This window comes from Girardinichthys multiradiatus, chromosome 20 (genome assembly GCF_021462225.1).
Source record: "Girardinichthys multiradiatus isolate DD_20200921_A chromosome 20, DD_fGirMul_XY1, whole genome shotgun sequence".
Taxonomy (NCBI): domain Eukaryota; kingdom Metazoa; phylum Chordata; class Actinopteri; order Cyprinodontiformes; family Goodeidae; genus Girardinichthys; species Girardinichthys multiradiatus.
The window spans coordinates 26,890,548-26,912,032 of record NC_061812.1 but is presented as its reverse complement, the minus strand read 5'-3'; the positions used below and the strand labels follow the sequence as shown (position 1 = coordinate 26,912,032).

The 21,485-nt window shown below is 40.5% G+C and overlaps 1 protein-coding gene across 8 annotated transcripts in view; it reads right to left on the bottom strand.

The window, feature by feature from the left end:
- LOC124856509 (AMP deaminase 2-like) overlaps positions 1 to 21,485 on the bottom strand; it is a 40,694-nt gene that overhangs the window by 17,015 nt on the left and 2,194 nt on the right. For 5 of the 8 annotated variants that reach the window (XM_047346997.1, XM_047346998.1, XM_047346999.1 and 2 more), the window contains one exon: positions 2,818 to 2,948. In XM_047346997.1, the coding sequence (XP_047202953.1) occupies positions 2,818 to 2,948 (131 nt within the window). Of the gene's footprint in view, positions 1 to 2,817; positions 2,949 to 7,527; positions 7,852 to 19,053; positions 19,505 to 21,485 lie in introns of those variants that run through there. The other 3 variants (XM_047346993.1, XM_047346994.1, XM_047347001.1) reach the window with 2 other exon arrangements.

Sequence of the window (21,485 nt, the reverse complement as noted above, 5' to 3'; positions counted from 1 at the left end):
TCATATTTTCTCGTGTAGCAATCACAAACTTCAATGTAATTTCTGGTTATTTTACATGATAGACCAATAATTTGTGAAGGGTAAGGAAAAGAATACATGTCATGAACATGTTCTACAAAAAAAATTTGAAAAGTGGAGAGTACATTTGCATTTAGTCCTCTTCGCTCTGATACCCCTAAATATAATCAAGCACAGCTCAAATAGGAGAATCAAACAACAGGACAATTATTTGTCAGGGACCTCACAATCTGGTCTTTATGGAAGGGTGACAAGATGAAAGCCATTGTTAAAACAAAGCCATATGAGGTGCCAGTTTGGTGTTCATCACAAGCAACGTAGGGGACATAGGAAACATGTGGAGGATATTAGTCAGATAGAACCACGAATGACTTACTTGGTCTACACGCACAATGCTATGAGAATACACTGTTCCTATGATAAAACCTGGAGGTGGTGCTATCATGCTGTGGGAATGTGTTTTTTTTCTCTAGCAAGAAAGCTGATCAGAGTTGCGGCACTGGTGGTGTAGGAGTTAGGCGCGCGACCAGAGGCTATACAGGTCCTTCTCAAAATATTAGCATATTGTGATAAAGTTCATTATTTTCCATAATGTCATGATGAAAATTTAACATTCATATATTTTAGATTCATTGCACACTAACTGAAATATTTCAGGTCTTTTATTGTCTTAATACGGATGATTTTGGCATACAGCTCATGAAAACCCAAAATTCCTATCTCACAAAATTAGCATATTTCATCTGACCAATAAAAGAAAAGTGTTTTTAATACAAAAAACGTCAGCCTTCAAATAATCATGTACAGTTATGTACTCAATACTTGGTCGGGAATCCTTTGGCAGAAATGACTGCTTCAATGCGGCGTGGCATGGAGGCAATCAGCCTGTGGCACTGCTGAGGTCTTATGGAGGCCCAGGATGCTTCGATAGCGGCCTTTAGCTCATCCAGAGTGTTGGGTCTTGAGTCTCTCAACGTTCTCTTCACAATATCCCACAGATTCTCTATGGGGTTCAGGTCAGGAGAGTTGGCAGGCCAATTGAGCACAGTGATACCATGGTCAGTAAACCATTTACCAGTGGTTTTGGCACTGTGAGCAGGTGCCAGGTCGTGCTGAAAAGTGAAATCTTCATCTCCATAAAGCTTTTCAGCAGATGGAAGCATGAAGTGCTCCAAAATCTCCTGATAGCTAGCTGCATTGACCCTGCCCTTGATAAAACACAGTGGACCAACACCAGCAGCTGACACGGCACCCCACACCATCACTGACTGTGGGTACTTGACACTGGACGTCTGGCATTTTGGCATTTCCTTCTCCCCAGTCTTCCTCCAGACTCTGGCACCTTGATTTCCGAATGACATGCAGAATTTGCTTTCATCCGAAAAAAGTACTTTGGACCACTGAGCAACAGTCCAGTGCTGCTTCTCTGTAGCCCAGGTCAGGCGCTTCTGCCGCTGTTTCTGGTTCAAAAGTGGCTTGACCTGGGGAATGCGGCACCTGTAGCCCATTTCCTGCACACGCCTGTGCACGGTGGCTCTGGATGTTTCTACTCCAGACTCAGTCCACTGCTTCCGCAGGTCCCCCAAGGTCTGGAATTGGCCCTTCTCCACAATCTTCCTCAGGGTCCGGTCACCTCTTCTCGTTGTGCAGCGTTTTCTGCCACACTTTTTCCTTCCCACAGACTTCCCACTGAGGTGCCTTGATACAGCACTCTGGGAACAGCCTATTTGTTCAGAAATGTCTTTCTGTGTCTTACCCTCTTGCTTGAGGGTGTCAATAGTGGCCTTCTGGACAGCAGTCAGGTCGGCAGTCTTACCCATGATTGGGGTTTTGAGTGATGAACCAGGCTGGGAGTTTTAAAGGCCTCAGGAATCTTTTGCAGGTGTTTAGAGTTAACTCGTTGATTCAGATGATTAGGTTCATAGCTCGTTTAGAGACCCTTTTAATGATATGCTAATTTTGTGAGATAGGAATTTTGGGTTTTCATGAGCTGTATGCCAAAATCATCCGTATTAAGACAATAAAAGACCTGAAATATTTCAGTTAGTGTGCAATTAATCTAAAATATATGAATGTTAAATTTTCATCATGACATTATGGAAAATAATGAACTTTATCACAATATGCTAATATTTTGAGAAGGACCTGTAGTGCTCGATGCGGCTGTCCCGGGTTCGAGTCCCGGACCTTGAGAACAGGACTGCGTTTAACCTTCCAGCAGAAAATCAACACTAAACATACAGCCAGAGATATTAAGAAATGGTTCAGATTAAACCGTATCCCTGTGTCAAAATGGCCTAGTCAAAGTTCAGACCTCCAATGGAAATCTACGGCAAGACTGAAAAGTTAACAATCTCCATCCAATCTGACTGATCTTGAGCTGTTTTGCAAAGAAGAATGGGTAAATGTTTCCGTCTGCTGATGTGCATAGATGGTAGACACAAACTCCAAAAGACAAGCAGCTGTAATTCTAGTTCAGTTATCAACTTTCTTGTGTGGGTCTATCAGCTAAAATCCCAATAAAATACACTGAAATATCACGCTTTAACATGACAAAATATGAAAGCATACAAGGGTCAATTTAAAAAAATATTTCTCCATCACCTTAACAGGGCAAATGTGTTGTTTTTTTCTTATTAAGCATTTTTAAAGGCAGTGTAACCAAAATTCAAAAATTAAAAGTACCTATTTTACATAAACGTAAACTAAACCTGCTCTGTTTTAAACAAATATATAATTAGGTATTTAAAATTTGGTTATAATCTTAATGTTTGTATTTGGGTTTTATTTAGTTCTCACCTCAGCAAGCTCTTTGTACTTTTCCTCCATGGATGCTCGCAGGTTGACTGGGGGCTGGGAAAGAGAAACTGGCGTCCCTGGGAGGGATCTCTGGGGCTTGAGGGTCTTGGGTCCAGATACACCACAGAGGTCTGAAGTAAACACAGGAAGAGCTACGACATCAGAAAAAAATACAGACTTCTCCACATGTTTCTCCCTGACCTTCACAGGAGATTACTTGCTTGTCATCTCCTGTGTAGTAAATGTGGAAGCAACTGCAAGTTTCTAAAACGTATCATCATCCAACATAATTTAAAAATCTGTCGGTATTCAAAGAGTTCACTATGGAATACGCCCGGTAAAAAGTAAAAAGATAGTTTTCATTTCATTTTGTAAAATTTTGCATCATAATCTAGTTTTCAGATTTTGAAGAAATACAGGAATGCATTTGAAATTTACCACTAATGTTGCTGTGTGGCCAAAAAATGACCACTGTCTGCTGTCTGTTTGCAGAGTAATCTTGCCAGTTATCCAAATCTTTGTGTAGGTTTTTATTTTTAGTATATAAAACATATTAAAATAAAAACACATTTAAAACAGGAATATTTAAGATGATGATTATATGATAAGTATTTTGAGTTAGCACAGGATAAGAGAAATGATGTTTGTGTTCTTTGCATTTTGACGAAGTTTACAAAATGCAGCTTAAGTCTTTCTGATACATTTCTACTACTGAATTGGAAAGTTAAACAGTAGCAACATAACTGTTTACAGGGATTATTGTCTGTTGACAGCCAGCAGACAGCTAATTAAGAGAAACCATAAGGGACAAATATAAACTGCCAAGGGTATAAATAGAGAGAAATTGCCGTTTAGGTTGCCAAAGATTGCAGCGTGTCGAGTTTTAGTTAGAGAAAAGTTATTTTAGCAGAGTCACCCTTGGCTCAGTCACCACAGATTAGTCTCAGGTGACAAAACAAAACACACAAAAGTTTACATCTTATAATTTAAGAGCAATGGCTTGTTTAATGAAATGTTATGTGAAACTGAAACTGGTTGCAAATGGAATCACAGCGCTCTTAGTGTTACACAATCTTTGGCTAAAAACTCCCTTTGTTCTTAACTTTCAGTTTCTAGAACATATTAGCTTATTTCTTTCAATCAAGAGTTGGACATACAACTAAGAAGAACCAAAAATCAACCTGGAAGCAAAACAGATGCAAAAAAAAAGAATGTTATTGATGAAAAATAAAGCTCTAGTTTAAGTGTCTGCAAACATGATACAGTCAACATGCTTATAAAATGAGCAGCTTGAAAAAAGACTGCAGTACAAAAAACATATTTCACACCCAGGTATGACTACTTGACAGTTAATCACTTTTACCCACATGTACTTTCTGAAACAAGGATAGACATGCCAGAGAAAAATTTCCATCTCCATCTACACTCCAAACTGAACTAAACATAAAGGAGAGCAACGCGTTGGCACACTCTGTTAAGTGTGTCGTTTTTGAACCCAGCTGTTCATTTTAAAAGACAGGAGCACCATTGTTTAATGAGCAACCACTATAATTCACTCAAATCTCTGGGTTTAGGAGTGGTGTGCTTTTGCTTCTCTATAATTGGAGCCATTATTGGTGCTGTGCCTAGGCAGCGACAATTAGTCCCTGCCATCTGCTGTCTACTTATAAAGTGGTAGAGTTAGGATTGAGCAGAGGGTATCTCCATTGTCCACATTATATTAATACAGTGCGGCACTTTAATATTGCATGCAGAAGGGACATAATAACAAACTCAATATCCATTACAGCGCTAACATAGTGTACTGAAGTGGAATCCAAAGCAGCTGCCACACATATTCTTAACCTATATATGTTGGTGTATCTAAAAATGTTACGTCGGTCTAAACTAGAAGAACTGAAGCACATTTTATTAAACTTCAAGTCAGGTCTATGAAGTATATATATTTTATGATGCATCCCTATTTTGTACAGTGCATGTGTATTGGAATGAAGAGTGTAAAATTTACAATGTACTACAGGGAGGGTCAAGACAGGGTATGTTAATTTGGTTTTCATCTTATGTATTCTATTTTTCTATACTTAAAAAATACCTGATTATTTAAGGATGAAAGGTAAACGCTCTATACACAGTCTGGGTGCCCCAAGTGGTCAAATAATTGTTAGCTGAATTAATCAGAAAATGGGGCAGGATTCCCTGCTGTTGGAACCACCAATGAATATGTCGATGGGAGTAAATCTTCAACAGTGTAGACAGAGCATATGCATAGGATAGCATGAGATTGAATAATATTATTGGGTTATCGCTGCATTTAAGTAACTCTTGCATAGATTCTGTATTAGTGAGACCTATGTGCAGCATAAATGAAGTTTCTAAATTGAGACACTAATGGCAGGGAGTCTTTTGACAAAGTGAGCTGACAGGAAATGGGGTGGAGAGAGGGGGAGACGTGCAGCAAACATCAACGGGCTGGGACTCAAACCCGTGACAGTTGCGTCAAGGAACAAGGCCTCCATACATGGGACAAGCGCTTAACTCCTGTGCCACCACCGTGCCTCGAAGTTAACACTATTAACTAGTAAAACCCAACATAGTAGTCATGTAATTTCCTCAGAATTTCCAACACAGAAAACAGCTAATTAAATATATATTTATTTCAGGACTCTAACGTATCCAATACAAACCATACCTTTTCTATACAGAAAACTTTAATAAAAAACTGACAGAAAAACATAATTAGAAAGAGTCTAAACCTTGGAAAAACTCGACATAAGTTGGTTTTAAATATAATGAAAAACTGAGACTATATTGGATAATCTCAAAATAATTTACAACTTAAGGCTTCTTGTTGCAGAATTTTTAATGATAGTATGACAGATGTATCAAAACAGCACCTTCTATAATCATTTTACATAATATTTAATCTTCCATTTTTGAATTTCTGTGAATCTGCACAGACCCACGATTTGACAACCCAGCCTCTTGTTTTGCTCCGAGCGTGATGTTTACTGTGAGTGTGTCTGCTTATTTTAGAAGGAAATACCACAACCATTCATCATCATGACACAATCATGAGCTCATCCCTTATACAAGCAGGTAACATTGACAAAGCTGCCCATCCTAGTGTCACATTACTGTGATTCTGCACACCACCTACATGCTCATTAAGTTTCTGTGGAGCTGCTTCTGCTCTACAAGGACCAGTGCAATCCTTTTCCTCTGGAGATGCAAGATCCAAAATGTTGTACATTCAGAATCCTCCAAAAATCAAACTCAAAGCACTTAAAAATATTTTTTTAGAGCGGTTTAAAACACGGTGGCGCAGTTGGTAGCACTGTTGCCTTGCAGCAAGAAGGTCCTGGGTTTGATTCCCAACCGGGGGTCTTTCTGCATGGAGTTTGCATGTTCTCCCCGTGCATGCGTGGGTTCTCACCGGGTACTCCGGCTTCCTCCCACAGTCCAAAGACATGCCTGTTAGGTTAATTGGTCTCTCTAAATTGCCCTTAGGTGTATGAATGAGTGTGTGCATGGTTGTTTGTGTGTTGCCCTGCGATGGACTGGCGACTTGTCCAGGGTGTACCCTGCCTCTCGCCCATAGACTGCTGGAGATAGGCACCAGCTTCCCCGCGACCCACTATGGAATAAGCGGTAGAAAAATTACTGACTGACTGACTGACGGTTTAAAACATTACACTTGCTTACATCAATTTTCCCTATGTAAAGGTCAAATAGAAATTTAAAACAAGATTAGGGTAGTAATAGTTTCAAGCTGTTTTAGGCAAATAATCCAACATTTTGGCTCGTTTCAAGTTTTAAAAACACTGCAGTGAGGGTATTTTCTGGTATAATGTAACCTGTAAATTGTTGAGCATAGTTTGAGCAAAGCTGATTCTTACTGATTTCAGCCCATTTGATTTGGTTTACTTCCTTGGAGTGGTGAGAGAGACTCCAGTAAAAGTTTTGCAAGTCTTTTCAGACTTTAGTACTGAGAGGCAGAATGACGACACTTGCTTCAGGTGTTCCTTAGCAACCGCCGCTGAGAATAAACCTCGACTTTGCATCCACCTCATAAACACATTGTCGGTTTTCATCATTCAGATAAAACAACCAGAAATATTTTAGGACAAATAGAAAGGAAAACTAATAAGCTAATTGGCCATTTGGGCTTTGCTTTGTTTAAATCAGATAACCTAACAAACACGGCAGGTGGCAGCTGATTAACACACCACCATTAGAGGCATTAGGAAGGTTAGTGTATTCAGGTGAGTAATAGTGAGAGCTTGGCAGTACCCTATGATTCCTACAGGCTGGCTGAGGGGCACAGTGTTAATAAAGATGCAAGTTTCAGCTGCAGCTAAAGCAGTGGATACACCACTGCAGTCTGTCTTTCAGGTTAGATACATAATGATCCTAATGAACAGGTTTTAAATAATTATTTTCTAAAGGGTTACTCTCAGGAATTTCAGGTAGCAATCTATTTGCCTGTAGCCCTGAAGCAAACAACAAATAGGACTGTATGCCCCAAATATTTGCCAACTGCACTTTATACAAGGATCAATAATATGTAGGTTGCTTGTGCAGTATTTTTAAAGTGATAAACATCCATGCCTCACACTAAACTGCTAAAACTCCTGCTAACATCAAATTCACAAAGACAAGCTCTTCATTTTAAAGGTACTGTTTATGATTGTTCATTGTATGCTACAGTACCTTTATCTGCCTGTCTTGTCCTGCACTCAGTCTCCGTTATGGACGCAGTGGCCTTGTTTGAGCTCTTGCGGGATGCTGGGACATGTAACTAGGCCTGGGACGGCCGATGTACCCTCCCCCGCTGGTACAGTGGAAGAGAGAGCGAGAATGACAGCAAACAGAGAGCGTACACTCTTTGGGAACACAATGTTGCTCTGACACCGGATCACACAGCTCTCCTCCTTTTGTCTGTTCTGCTGCTTCTCCTGCTGTAACCACCTTCTGAGGGCTGCTGAGGCAGTTTCCCCCCCCCCCTTCTCTTTCCCCTGATTCTGTGTCACAGCTGCTTCCTGGATTGCACCGGTTTTCAGTGCATGAACTGCACAGCCTTCAAGCTCCCGGATTTAAGTACTTGGTTGGTGCATACCACGTGGCAAAAAAGGGGACGGAGTGGGGCGGACTGCATCAAGCTCTATTGTGCTGTAAAATGGAGGGGTGCCCCGGGATAAGTAGCCACTCCCACTTCTCCTCCTCCCACCTCTTCTTCATGAACACAAGACTTCAATTATCTCACGAGTCCAATCTTGCACATAAAACTGCATTTGATGTTATTTATTTCAGCTAATTACTTTTTGATTTTTAACTGAGGTTTGTTAAGGTCTAAAATATCTCTCCTTTTCACATGGCAGCTCTGTGAAATTTGTCATAAGGTATGACTATTCTTTAGAAAATCTCATGAGGCTTCATGTGCAATCACGTTTACATGGAGGTTAGCTAGTTTACATACTTCCTCCCGTGTTTCCCCTTTAATCACAAGTTGTCCGGAAAGCTGCTTCTTTCTTCTCTCACATGACAAGGAAGGTCCAAGTACTTTGTTTTAACTCACGTCAGCTTTTATTTATTAGACTTTTCAAAGTGCTTAAAAGACAAAGCGTTCAACAAATTAAGATGGTCCACAGCAACACAATTAATAAATTAATTTGCCAATGCAGGATAATTACAATACATTTAAAACACATATAACTCAAAATATGTAAAAGATACATAAAGCATTTTAAAACTATGACTGCAACAATTAATGAGTCAAATAAATGCTCTATCTAAAATGTATGTTTTGTGAAAATGAATGTTGTACTTCAGACTTTTTAACATATAAGACTTAAAAGATGGGTCCTGGTAAAAAAAATAACAGAGGATTATCACTATAACATTTGGGACTAAAGTAATACTGTTCAGAGAAAGAATAGAATTAGAAAGTTACTCTCTGAGTTTTATACTACCAAATATATACATATCTCCATTTTGATATGTTAAGATGTGAAACAAATTGCAGGACATCTAAGACTTCATATCTTTCAGACAAGCTTGTAATATATTGTTTATAGACAAGTAGAACTGAGTATCATCAGCATAAGAGTGAACTATCATATGATGTTGTCTAATAATGTTTCCAGGAGGAAGCATATAAAAAGTGAATAGGACCAGGCCTAGAACCCTGTGGAACACCACACATTGACATTGGTACAGATAAATTATTATGTACATGTACTAAAATCAATCTTTCAAATATTATCTAAATTAGCTCAAGGCAAGCCCTCTAATCTCAACCATATGTCCAAGCGGTTGTACATAAAATACTGTGTCAGTGGCATTGAAAGCAGCATTTAAACCAAACAGGACCAAAATGGAAAACAGAATTTGTCCAAGCCACTGTTCAAATCCAGAAACAAAAGACACACAAAAGATAAAAACGCAAGTAACAAGAAAGGCACACAAAAACATCAACAGGTCCTGAATACAGGAAATAAACTGTTTTTTGCGCAATACCATTACACAGAAAGCCAACCATACAGGAAACGATGACAAAAAGACTGAGGCACTTTAGGTCAAGCTAGCCCAGAGATGTATGTTATACATCAGAAGTTCTCATCAGTGTTAATAGGCAGGGCTTATACAGCTACAGCAAAAATGACTTCTTACATTTTTAATTCCCAGGCATTTAATCTGTGCATGCTAATAATATATTTATGACTAGTTGAATGGACTCTCATTGGCCTTGATGTCCAAACCTGATGAGGACATGATAGTGGGGGACAGAGAAAGAGGGTTAATTGTAGCTGGTATTGTCTGATATCGCATCATTCAACAATCATACTGCCATGCACACACTCATTCACAGCTAAGGGCAAATTAGAGAGAACCTAACAGTTATGTTTTTGGACTGTGGGAGAAAGTTAGAGTACCAGGAAACAAATGCAGAAAGACCCCCAGCCAGGAGTCGAACCCAGGACCTTCTTGCTGCAAGGCAACAGTGCTACCAACTGCGCCATCTATATTTTAAAACCATTTATGATAAACGTATTTTAAAGAATAGATTTTAAATACATTTAGACTACAATAAAAAGAAAATCTAGCAATTTCAACCACAACCTTGAGATTTTTATAAATTAAAAGTCCAGTTGAATTTTTTTGATGCCATTACCCAACAACACAGTGAGATATGTTTTTATTTGTGACCTCTACATGACTCACTAATATTACTTGTCAGCACACCTTTTCCCCAGACACCAATCAACAGCTCCAGGGAGAAACTCTATACCACTGTTCCTCCCCTTCTTCAAGACGCTGGCATCCCTGTTAGTGACACTAGTGGCACTGCTCAACGAGACTAACCTTCACGCCAGGAGCCGAATTCCCATGAGAAATAGGACAAGCATTCACAAACAAATGACTTCCCAGCATCCAGAATAGTTTGGACAACTTTCATTATATTAAATTCATGATAATATGCAATAATAGGCACACATTCAATGAGAAAAAATAGATGACTCTCACTGTCCCATACCAAGTATCTGCTATCATTCTGACCATTGTTACTGTCAACTCTGTCAGTTTAGCTCTCATCATGTCTGAATATAGCAGAGCTACTCTGCCACTTGAGACCGTCACCATTTAACACTGCACTTGTAACTTATACTTGTAGGATGCTTATGCGGCAAAAGGTCAGTATCCCATCTCTGAGACAAAACCCCAGTAAGGATTACATCCAAAAACAATATGAGGTAAAATGCTTCTCTATATTCTTTTTTTATGTGTTCATTATTTGTTTAATTTCAAAATCATAAAACTATGCTGGTTCCAGGTTAGTTTACACCTTTGTTGTTTTGTACCCCCTGTACCAGTGCCATTTCCTAAACTCCTAAATTCATTTGGTTCAGTTTAATTTTCTTCATAGGTAAGTTTTATTGAAACATTTTTGAGATTAATAATGATAAAATGCTTTAATCTTTAATATAATTCATTTGTATTACCGTATTTTCCGCACTATAAGGCGTACTTAAAAACCTTTAATTTTTTCAAAAAATGACAGTGCGCCTTGTAATCCGGAGCGCCTTATATATGGATCAATTGGTTAATTGGTTGATCCATACTGGTTGTACACGGCGCTCTGTCAAAATGTTTCAGTACGACTGGTAAACTACAAAGCCGCACCGCTTGCAGCATTAAGGCTACCGTAGTCAGGGGCGTCGCCGAAGTAATAGCGGTAAACACCTGTACTGTGCTTACTCCTAGTCCAACACCACTTGTGTGTGTATAACGTTTGAATGTACTGTTGCAGGAATTGCCTGAACTATATGTGATTAGAAGCTCAGTGTGTGGGGTGTATGTTTCATGTGTGTGTATGGAAGATGTTGTTATTACTCCTCCGGACAGAGGTGGCGCTGTGTGCCGCCGTAGCTGAGAATCAAGAGTGAAGGAGTGACGTCGGTATTATTGTGTGTGTGGGGTGGGTAGAGACGGCGACCGGAGCAGCGGTGTATGAGTCTGTAAGCCCTGTGTTTTTACGTGCTGCAAAGTCATTAAAAAGAACCCCGAATCTCGTCAACAACTCAGTGTTTTGATGCTGTTTCTTCATGCTCAACTCAGCAACGTATGAGTGAGGAAGTTAACCCCGAGGAAACTAGTAACTTCGGCCCTGGAGAAAGCGTCTCCCCTGTGTCATCAGACTACGGTCAGGGGACAGAAACAGGAAAGGTTAACAGTACTAACGTTTGATTTAGTGCATCAAATTGTTTCTTTTACGTGTTTACTGAATCAGGGAAAAGTTCCCTTTCACGTTTTAACTAACGTTTGATTTCAACTTCATCTTCATAGACTCCAATGCATTCCTAACGTGCGGTTGGCTCTATTCAATAGAATTCTATGTAGAGGAGACCTTACCATGAGAGTGAATGGAGTTATCAGAACGCTGGTTTGTAGTGTATTAATAAAGTTTGACTGACTTATCTGACTGTTTTGTTGACATTCTCTTTAGCACAGCTCCATCTAGTGGATGCATAACGCAACCCCAGTCAAACGTTTGACTGCAGTAGCTTCTATTCTATGCGCCTTATAATCCGGTGCGCCCTATATATGAAAACAGTTCTAAAATAGGCCATTCATTGAAGGTGCGCCTTATAATCCGGTGCGCCTTATAGTGCGGAAAATACGGTAATTAAAAAAGACTTTGCATTATACCCCAGTGACATTGATTCTGGTTGTAATCTCCATTTGAGACAACAGATTCTTGAAATCAGATACAACGGATTATGACCCCTGATCAAACTAAGAAAATATTAACTTTATTTACAAATTAGGTGACCTTTGAAGGCGACTGGTTGCACCTGATTCTTTTAGGGGGAATCAGAGTTAATGTGGCTGAAAAGAAATGACTACCACACATTAAAGGTATAATTTGTAAAAAGTGATGGATTTAAGTGATGGATTTATCGGAGTTACAAAACTACATTTTGAAACCACGCATGGTCAGTACAAAACATCTTGTGGTGGATAGAGTCACTTCATACCCCAAAGAGCGCTGTACTAAACAACGGAAAATTCAAATGTACAGATCAGTCACTTTAGACGAATGTGGTAGACAATAGACTTGCTGAGATCAGAAGATAAGAAAAAGTAAGCCAGAGACCAAACATCAGCTGACGTTGGTTCCTCTCTGATCAAACGAGGTGGATTAAATGAAAGAGGATCTCTGCTGGGAGCAACGCTGGGAGAAGAGACAGACCACAGCAGAGTACTTAACTGTACCTAATCAGTGAAATACAACCTATCATAATCATGTGGCGCTGTTGTTCATCTTGATGTTGAGTCTGCCGGCTGTGAGTTTGTGTGTAGAGTGCTTGTCTTTGTTTTGAGAGGATCCCAGGGTAGTGCTCTGCTAACTAGTGGCGCTCAGGAACAAAAAGTCCAGCTGTTGGTGGTGTGAGAGATTTCATGTCCTTGATTCCCAGCTCTACAAAATCCCTTTTCCAGAACAGACATGTTACATGGGATGCAACCGAGCTATTATTAGCAGAAGAAAGCCCTGGAATTTTCCACCCAAACACAGAACGATTTGGTCGTTGCTCATGTCCAACTGCAGGACGGGCAGAGAGTTGAGACGCCGACAACCAGCTACTTGTTTAACACTTTCATGCCAGATGTCTCCCTCTAGTGTTAAAGTATCTTAAAGATTTACACAAACTGATTACTGTCACTTTTACCAATGAACACCATAGATCTTGAGTAATATTTGGCTGTTTTCTGCCATTTTCCATTCTCATGTGTACTTCTCATTCTGATCACAGGTGCAGTTATTCTACTTGAAAAACACTTTTTTACTAAGAAACGAGAAGTTGTCCATCAGTGTCTCCGTCATGCTGATTGGAAATCGACCATTTAGGTAAACAGGAAAGACAATGCAGCTGCAAGACATGTACACACTCAGCCAGTAAATGCTCAGAAAGCTTTATGGCAAAAACATACTGTCTCACTTACTAATAATATTTTAGGATGATTTAATGTGAGACTCACCACCGCCTTCTTAAGGACGCATATGAACCTGCAACTGCTTAAGTATTAGAAGAATTGTCCATGTCTGTAGATGAATATAAGCCTCTTTTACAAGACACATGAAAAATGTAACACAGCAGAACTAAATGCCTTATGAGTAAAACAATGCAGATGTTGATGACTCGGGGATCATGACTTGTTTACAACTCAATTTTGCTCTTACAACAGTTGTTTACAAAAGTAATTTGCTGTCAGAATGCAAGCAGGCTGATGTGGCCTGATAGAAGTGGCCTACATCTGGTGCTCAAAACAGACTGGGAGAAGCACAGGACCCAGCCAAGCGGCTAATTGAGAGGACTTAAATGACTGCATTGGTGGAGAGACTTCTAAGTTATTTATTACTGCACCAACCTCAGGCTTCCTCAGCAAATATTGTAAAATGTCTGTCGGAGAGAGTTACTGCTTCAGATATTCAGTTGCATCCCTCCAAACAGTCAATCTGCCCAGCGGAAAGGCATCACCAAGCTTCAAGCCAAATTAATATTTACATGAAAGGGTCTTTGAAGTAATCATCTGTAGTATATCATATTAGCCACAAGGAGAAACTTTATGCTAATAAAAATAAGCCAAAAAGGCCAGGTAGTTTATAGCACAAGCATAATATTTGAGCTACAATGCTTTATTATTGGCTTGTATTCTATCTCATGCAAGCTCTCGCATTAAGTCGGAAATCTTAATGTGTGAGTCGAGCGTAGAAAAACATCAATGTTAAAATGTAGCATGTCTCTCCTTGGAATCTTGCCGGAGAGGTAAAACATAATTAAAAACCTGTCATAGCACAAATTAAACTGTTCTAATTCTAACATTTGAAACCCATTGCAACAATCACACCCCAATGAGGTCCTTACATCTGTAAGAGACAGAATAATCTTTCTCAAAGAAACGATTTGCCATAGAATTTAATCCAACTGTTCTAATGACCAGTAAACCCAATGCCCAGTAGACTGTTAATGTATAAGGAAAGGCAAAAATTCAAATGTTAAAATATCACATAATAGTTGGACTTTACAAAACATACACAGCCTTCTAATCATTACTGTTGGTTGAAATGGACAAAATAAATATATTCAACAAATAGATATGAATGCAAATTGTGAAAACACTGAAATGACCAAAAACACAGATCTGACATTTTGTCCACTAGAACTAATTTTACTAAGTCCCTTTAAAATATCCATAGCAGACTTTTTAGATTAGCCATAGCTACTTCTTATCCCACATTTATGGTCTCCTGAGTCTATTAATGTTTATTTGACCCTCTTATTTTGCTAAGTCAGAAAGCATTTGAAATAATCTATGATGTAAGGTTGTCTTTTCATTCAATTGAATGGTTACAGGTTTGAAAGCTTAAATGTGAAATAGCCTCAGCCAGGAGATTGTATTTTGTCTGCAATGCTTGTTTACCTTCCTGGTCTCTCACTGAGTCTAAAAAATGTTTTAAAAAATCCCGGAAGAATCAAATTTTTTTACTGGTTGCCTAGGGTGGCGAGGCTGCGTGATTACAAAGTTTGCTTCTGATTGGCTAATCAGGACCTGATGAAGACTCCGTCTCCCATAAGCTAAGGAAGCAGCTATGTTCAAACAAGATGGCGCCGACGATGGCAGCCTCGGAGCTTCGCTCTCTCTTTGTTTTTGTATTTTGTGTGTTTTTATGTTTTTCGAGCCACAGTTCTGTGGTGTCGGGCCACAATCCTGTGGAACTTCTCAACATCAGAGTCCTCTCTTGGGTTTTTTTCACCATCTTTCATTGATCCGAGGTTCACTGAGCTCCTGGCAAGCGGAGCTGCGGCTATATATGGGATCCTGCGCCGAAAGAGTCGGAGGGGAAACCTGCTGGCGCGCTGGTAAAGCTCCGCAAAAGAGGACTTCGCACACCACTGCCTTCAATCCACCTGGCAAATGTCCGCTCTCTAAGTAACAAGATGGACTAGCTGCTTCTTCTCACCGGTAAACACACGGACCTCCGCGGATCAGCGATTCTCTGCTTTACCGAGACATGGCTGAGTGAAAACATCCCGGACCGCGCACTGCTGATGCCGGACTTCCAGTTGCTCAGAGCGGATCGCAGCGTGGAGCTATCGGGGAAGAAGCGAGGAGGCGGAATCTGCTTTTATACAAATGAAAGTTGGTGCAGAGACGTAAAAGTGCTGGGAAAAACATGTGGCCCTGATCTGGAGGCATTTTCCATAAACTGTAAACCGTTTTATTCACCGAGAGAGTTTTCCTCGTTTATAATAATTGGCTCATATTTTCCACCGCATTGCTGCACTTCTACCGCTGAAAAACATCTCGCTGAGCTGATTACAGACGTGGGACTCTTTCATCATAATACTGGGAGATTTTAACAGCACAAACCTCTCCAATGAACTCCCCAAATACAGACAGCATATTAAGTGTCCCACCAGAGACAAAAACACACTGGGCCATTATTACACAGCTTTAAAGGACTCATATCATGCTGTTACCAGGGCTGCTCTGGGTTTTTCAGATCATTCTCTTATCCACCTCATCCCAACCTACAGACAGAGACTAAGAGCTTCCAAACCCAAGGTTCACACTGTTAAGAAGTGGACTGAGGAATCAAAGCAGATGCTACAGGCCTGCTTTGAATGCACAGACTGGACTGTTTTTGAAACTTCAGCCACTGACTTAAACCAACTAACTGATGTGGTGACATCATACATCAGTTTCTGTGAGGACATGTGTGTGCAGACCAAGACCTTCTGCACCTTTGGGAACAATTGTGCCATGGTTTACTCCACATCTCAGGAATCTGCGCAGGGACAAGGAAGAACCTCACAGCAGTGGAGATTGGGCGCGGTACAAGCAGGCCAGGAACAAACTAACAAATGAGATTAAAGCAGCTAAGAGAAACTACACTGAGAAGCTTAAGAACAGCCTTTCTACTGGTAACACTTCACCTGTATGGACTGGTCTGAGAAACCTGACTGCCTACAAGGGCCCCTCCACCCATCTTGAACCGAATCCTCGACTGGCCAACCGTCTGAATGGCTTCTACTGCAGACATGACAAGAAGCCATTCACACCTCAAATCATCTCCTCCACATCCCATTCAAGAATAAGTTCTTCCCACAAAGCTACCAACCCCCTACCTTCAGATCCTCTGCCTGCACTAAAGATCTCCGAGGAAGAGGTAAACAGGCTCTTTCAGCGCATGAAAACAAAGAAAGCTGGAGGACCTGATAATGTCTCCCCATCATGCCTGAAAGCCTGTGCACATCAACTTGCTCCGATCTTCACAAGGATCTTCAACAAATCACTGGAGAAATGTGAGCTCCTCTCCTGCCTCAAACAATCCACCATCATCCCGGTTCCCAAGAAACCCACCATCCTAGGATTAAATGACTACAGGCCTGTAGCCCTGACGTCTGTGGTCATGAAATCCTTTGAGCGGCTGGTGTTGAAGCACCTGAAGGACATCACAGGCCCCCTGCTGGACCCCCTGCAGTTTGGTTACCGAGCAAACAGGTCGGCAGATGATGCTGTTAACTTAGGTCTACACTTCATCCTGCAACACCTCGACCATCCAGGGACGTACGCCAGGATCCTGTTTGTAGACTTCAGCTCGGCCTTCAACACCATCATACCAGACATCCTCCACCAGAAGCTCACCCAGCTCAACGTCCCAGCCTCCACCTGTCAGTGGATCAACAACTTCCTGACGGACCGACAGCAGCAGGTGAGACTGGGGAGCATCTTCTCCCGATCCAGATCAATAAGTACTGGTGCCCCCCAGGGGTGTGTTCTATCCCCACTCCTCTTCTCTCTGTACACAAATGACTGCACCTCATCGGACTCGTCCGTGAAACTCCTTAAGTTTGCAGACGACACCACTGTCATTGGTCTGATCCAGGACGGTGATGAGTCTGCATACAGACAGCAGGTGGATCGGCTGGTACACTGGTGCGGTCAGAACTACCTTGAACTGAACCCACTCAAGACTGTGGAAATGGTGGTGGACTTTCGGAGAACACCACCCCCATACACCCCCCTCACCATCCTCAACAACGCTGTATCGGTCGTGGACCACTTCAGGTTCTTAGGAACCACCATCTCTGAGGACCTGAGATGGTCTTCACACATAGACACTGTTTGAAAGAAGACCCAGCAGAGACTGTACTTCCTGAGGCAACTCAAGAAGTTCAACCTTCCACAGGAGCTGTTGGTCATCTTCTACACTGCCATCATTCAGTCTGTCCTGTCTTCATCCATCTCAGTGTGGTTTGGCTCATCCACAAAACAGGACAGGTCCAGACTGCAACGAATAATCAGGACTGCAGAAAGAATAATCAGAGCTGACCTTCCCTCCATCCAGGACTTATACAGGTCTAGGGTCAGGAAAAGAGCTGCTAAAATCTCTGCAGACCCCACACACCCTGCACATAAACTGTTTAGAGTTTTACCTTCAGGCCGCCGCTACAGAGCACTGTTTACTAAAACCAGCCGCCACAGAGACAGTTTCTTCCCCCAGGCTGTTTCTCTGATGAACATTCAATAGAGTACAGAACAACAGCATACAGATGTTGCAAATGCACCTTTTCTGTTAGATATGTGTATATTGTACATTGTAAATATGTATATTCTGTAATGCAAAAACAGAACAAGAGAGCAAAGTGTACCGGAGTCAAATTCCTTGTTTGTATGTACGAACTTGGCAATAAAGCTGATTCTGATGTTCTGGAACTCACATAGTATGTAAGACCCCCAAAAAACTGATCCAGATACAGGTTTTGCCCATCTGAATAAAAAAAACCCTGATCAACTTCTCAAATTTGGTAGTTCTAAATATGTTGTTTGAATTATTCCGCTTTGCTACCTACCTTTGTCTATTTTTTTTTTTCATTTTTTCGTGTGACATGTTCAGCCTTGTTGATTTTCACTTGGTTCTTAATCTGAAGTGAGAAACACCTGTACATCCTAAAAGCCAGTATCAGAAGTAAGGTACAACTTCGCTTTTCAAGAGTGACCTACAAGCCCCAACAACAACTAATATAATAAAAGTAAGGCTAGTTGGCTAAAATTGTAAAACAATTTCTCAAATTGCTAACAAGTAATAAGTTGATATACGATATTTCAAGCAAAAATTTCAGAGACTGATAGATTATTTTAGGTAATTAAAATAGAAACCATTTGACCAAAACTAAACTAAAATCTAACAATTTTTACACAACCATTTTGCACAACAAACTATAGCTATAAAATAAATTCAACTGTTAAACTGTTATTATAAACACTGATCAATCAGTCATATTACAAGCACCTATTGATTGATCCATATTCTGTTTTATATCAAATTATGTTCAGATAGTCTTTGCAATCGATGACCTGCAGCAGTCCTTTGCAGAGACACATGCATCTTGAATATTAAACATGCAGCATCAGTCAAAACAAATCACCTTAACTACTGTTTTAACCTTAAATTCAACAACTAACACTAAGCTATGAAGGGGAATCCTATATTTGTAAACTCATTTTTTAAACTGTACAGCATGAAATCCTACATGCCAACACACACACACACACACACACACACACACACACACACATGCATCTGTGTAACTGTCTGACTCCAGCTCAGAGTAACAACTGATACTTCCTGATCTCTCTCTATGGGACCCCACTTTTATAAACACTCACCAGGGCTGGTGTTGCTCTGCAGGCTCCCTCTCTTGGGGATCTGAGATTTAGATTTAGCCTTCCCTTGTTCATCGCTGTTTGAGGTGGAAGATGACATCCTAACGCCTGAGCTCAGGTTACTACCGGAGCAGAGTGAGTCTGAGCTGTGAACTGACCAGCAGAGGAGAGCGCTCGCTGTGACGCTGGAGCTCTGTCTCATGATGGGGCAGTGCAGTAGCAGGACCCATGCTCGGCTGGTAACAGCTCTACTGCAAAGTTGGCTCCTCCTCCTTTCAGCAAGGAGCAGGTCAGCAGGCGTGCAGCACAGCAATGCACTAAAAGGCCGCCCAAGGATTTCCCCGATCCTGCGGGGGACCATCCTTCTTGGTTGCCTTAGCAACCAGGGAATGAGCTTCCAGTAGCCAACGTGGTGAAATACAACCACAGAAGAGGCCATTGTGAAAGATGGTGTGCTGCTAGCATGACAGCCACCAATCCTGGTGACCAAGTGTACCCCAGCAGCTCAGACCCAAGGTGAGCAGAGGACAAAAGTGTTTCCACTTGTCTAAACTTAGAAGTTAGATCCACTAGCTCTCATAACAATGCGCCTATTTAGCCCAGGGTTAAAGAGGAGATTGAGATGAACAGCAGGAGATGAAAAAAAGCCAAACAAAACAAACAGAACAGACAGGATAAGCTTAGAAACCGGCTTAGTAAGTAAGCTAACTGGTGAGGCCTGTATCTCTTTCCTGCTGGAAAATTCTGAGGGGAGACGGGCAGCCGAAACACACACAGCACAGGCCCTCCTGACAGGGCGTTTTATAAATAGTGACAGCCAATGCACAGAGGGGGACAGTAACCCAACCTGTGACAAGTTACAGTACATGCACAACTTTCTAGGCACAAAACATAAATTATCAAACTCCTAGTTTAAAAGGGTAATCAGAGCATGTCAGAGCAAAAAACAAAGCAAACTTCACTGATCAATCAAATCAGTTCATTGTAATTACATAATTCCACCTCAGGACACTATACAAAAACACAAACAGCTCTATTTTAAATCCAGTTATACCCAATAGAATTCTTTCAATGTATTTCTATACAGCGTTTTCTCATTTCTCTGTTGTTTACAAATGAAAAACATCATATAAACTATAAAGTTGTCATTCACACAACAACAAACCACGCATGACAGCCTCTGATTATATCATCTGTAATCTTAACAGCACACTCAAAAACGTGTTGCTTAAGACAGATGACTTTTACATATGCAAACTATTCCGTGACGATGGGATTACTGTGCTCTTAAAAATGTTTGATGATATCATTAACGTAAGAATCTGGGGCACAAGACATAAAAAGAAAAACAGTAAAGATCCCCATCTAGTGGTATAAAACATAATGCAGCCAGGAGAACGTATTTGGTTGTGCATTAGCACATGCATTCCAGTAAATTTTACTTAGAAAATCTCCTAAAAATAATAAACATTAACCAAACTTGTCTTGTCTTCAACTTGCTTCCAATATGGATAAATCAGCCAGGATGGGGGCTTTTACTGTACACTGATGCATGAAAGCAGATGCAATGATACCTATTTTAACGCTCTGTTCATCAGCAGCCCAAGCGTTCAAATTGTGTTTGCACAGTCGCAAAGCTGTTAACACAGATTCAGACATCCACTTTTATATAAACTCTGAAGCTGCAATATAAATTAGACATAGCAGAGATTTACTAATACAGCAACGTGTGATCCATCTAGAACCGAACCCAAATGCTTTCAACCATATTAATGTGTAAAAGGCAGCCAATAAACTATTTTAAGTGGATTTCAAATAGACTTCTATGAACAAAAGTTAAACATAAAATGATTAAACAGCTTCAGAAAACCAGATTCTAATGAACATTAGTGGTTTATTGTCTGACCAAGGTGAAGAATAAATCATTTATAATGTCAAGACTAAAATAAATATTTTTGGGTGTCTCCTGCCTTTCTAAACTCTGACCTAGTTTTCAGAGACAACACTCATCAACTGGTGCAGCAGCAAAAACAGACAAAATCCACAGACCTGCTTTAATTTAAAATAAAAAAGGAAACAAATACATCCAAGTGTGCAATTATATCAGTGAATAAGAAAATACTCACATTTACAGGAACTTGGAAGAGTTTTATCACCAAGAACCTCCACTGGCTCTTTCTTTGCTTGGATCAGATTTGTGAGCACACAATCTTTTGCTAAGAATGAAACCACTGTGTGTATCACTGCATGTTAATGAATCTTCTTTTTAACTCTTTTAGAGCACAGCCAGTGAAATTCAATGCGTTATTTGCAGAGGCCAAAAGCAAGCAGAGGGAAAAAAACTGTTTGCTTTCTTTCTGCAAATTGCCTCTCCACAAGTATTTTTGAAATGTGAAAACGCTTGAACCTTGCCAAATGGAAGCCATTTTAATTTT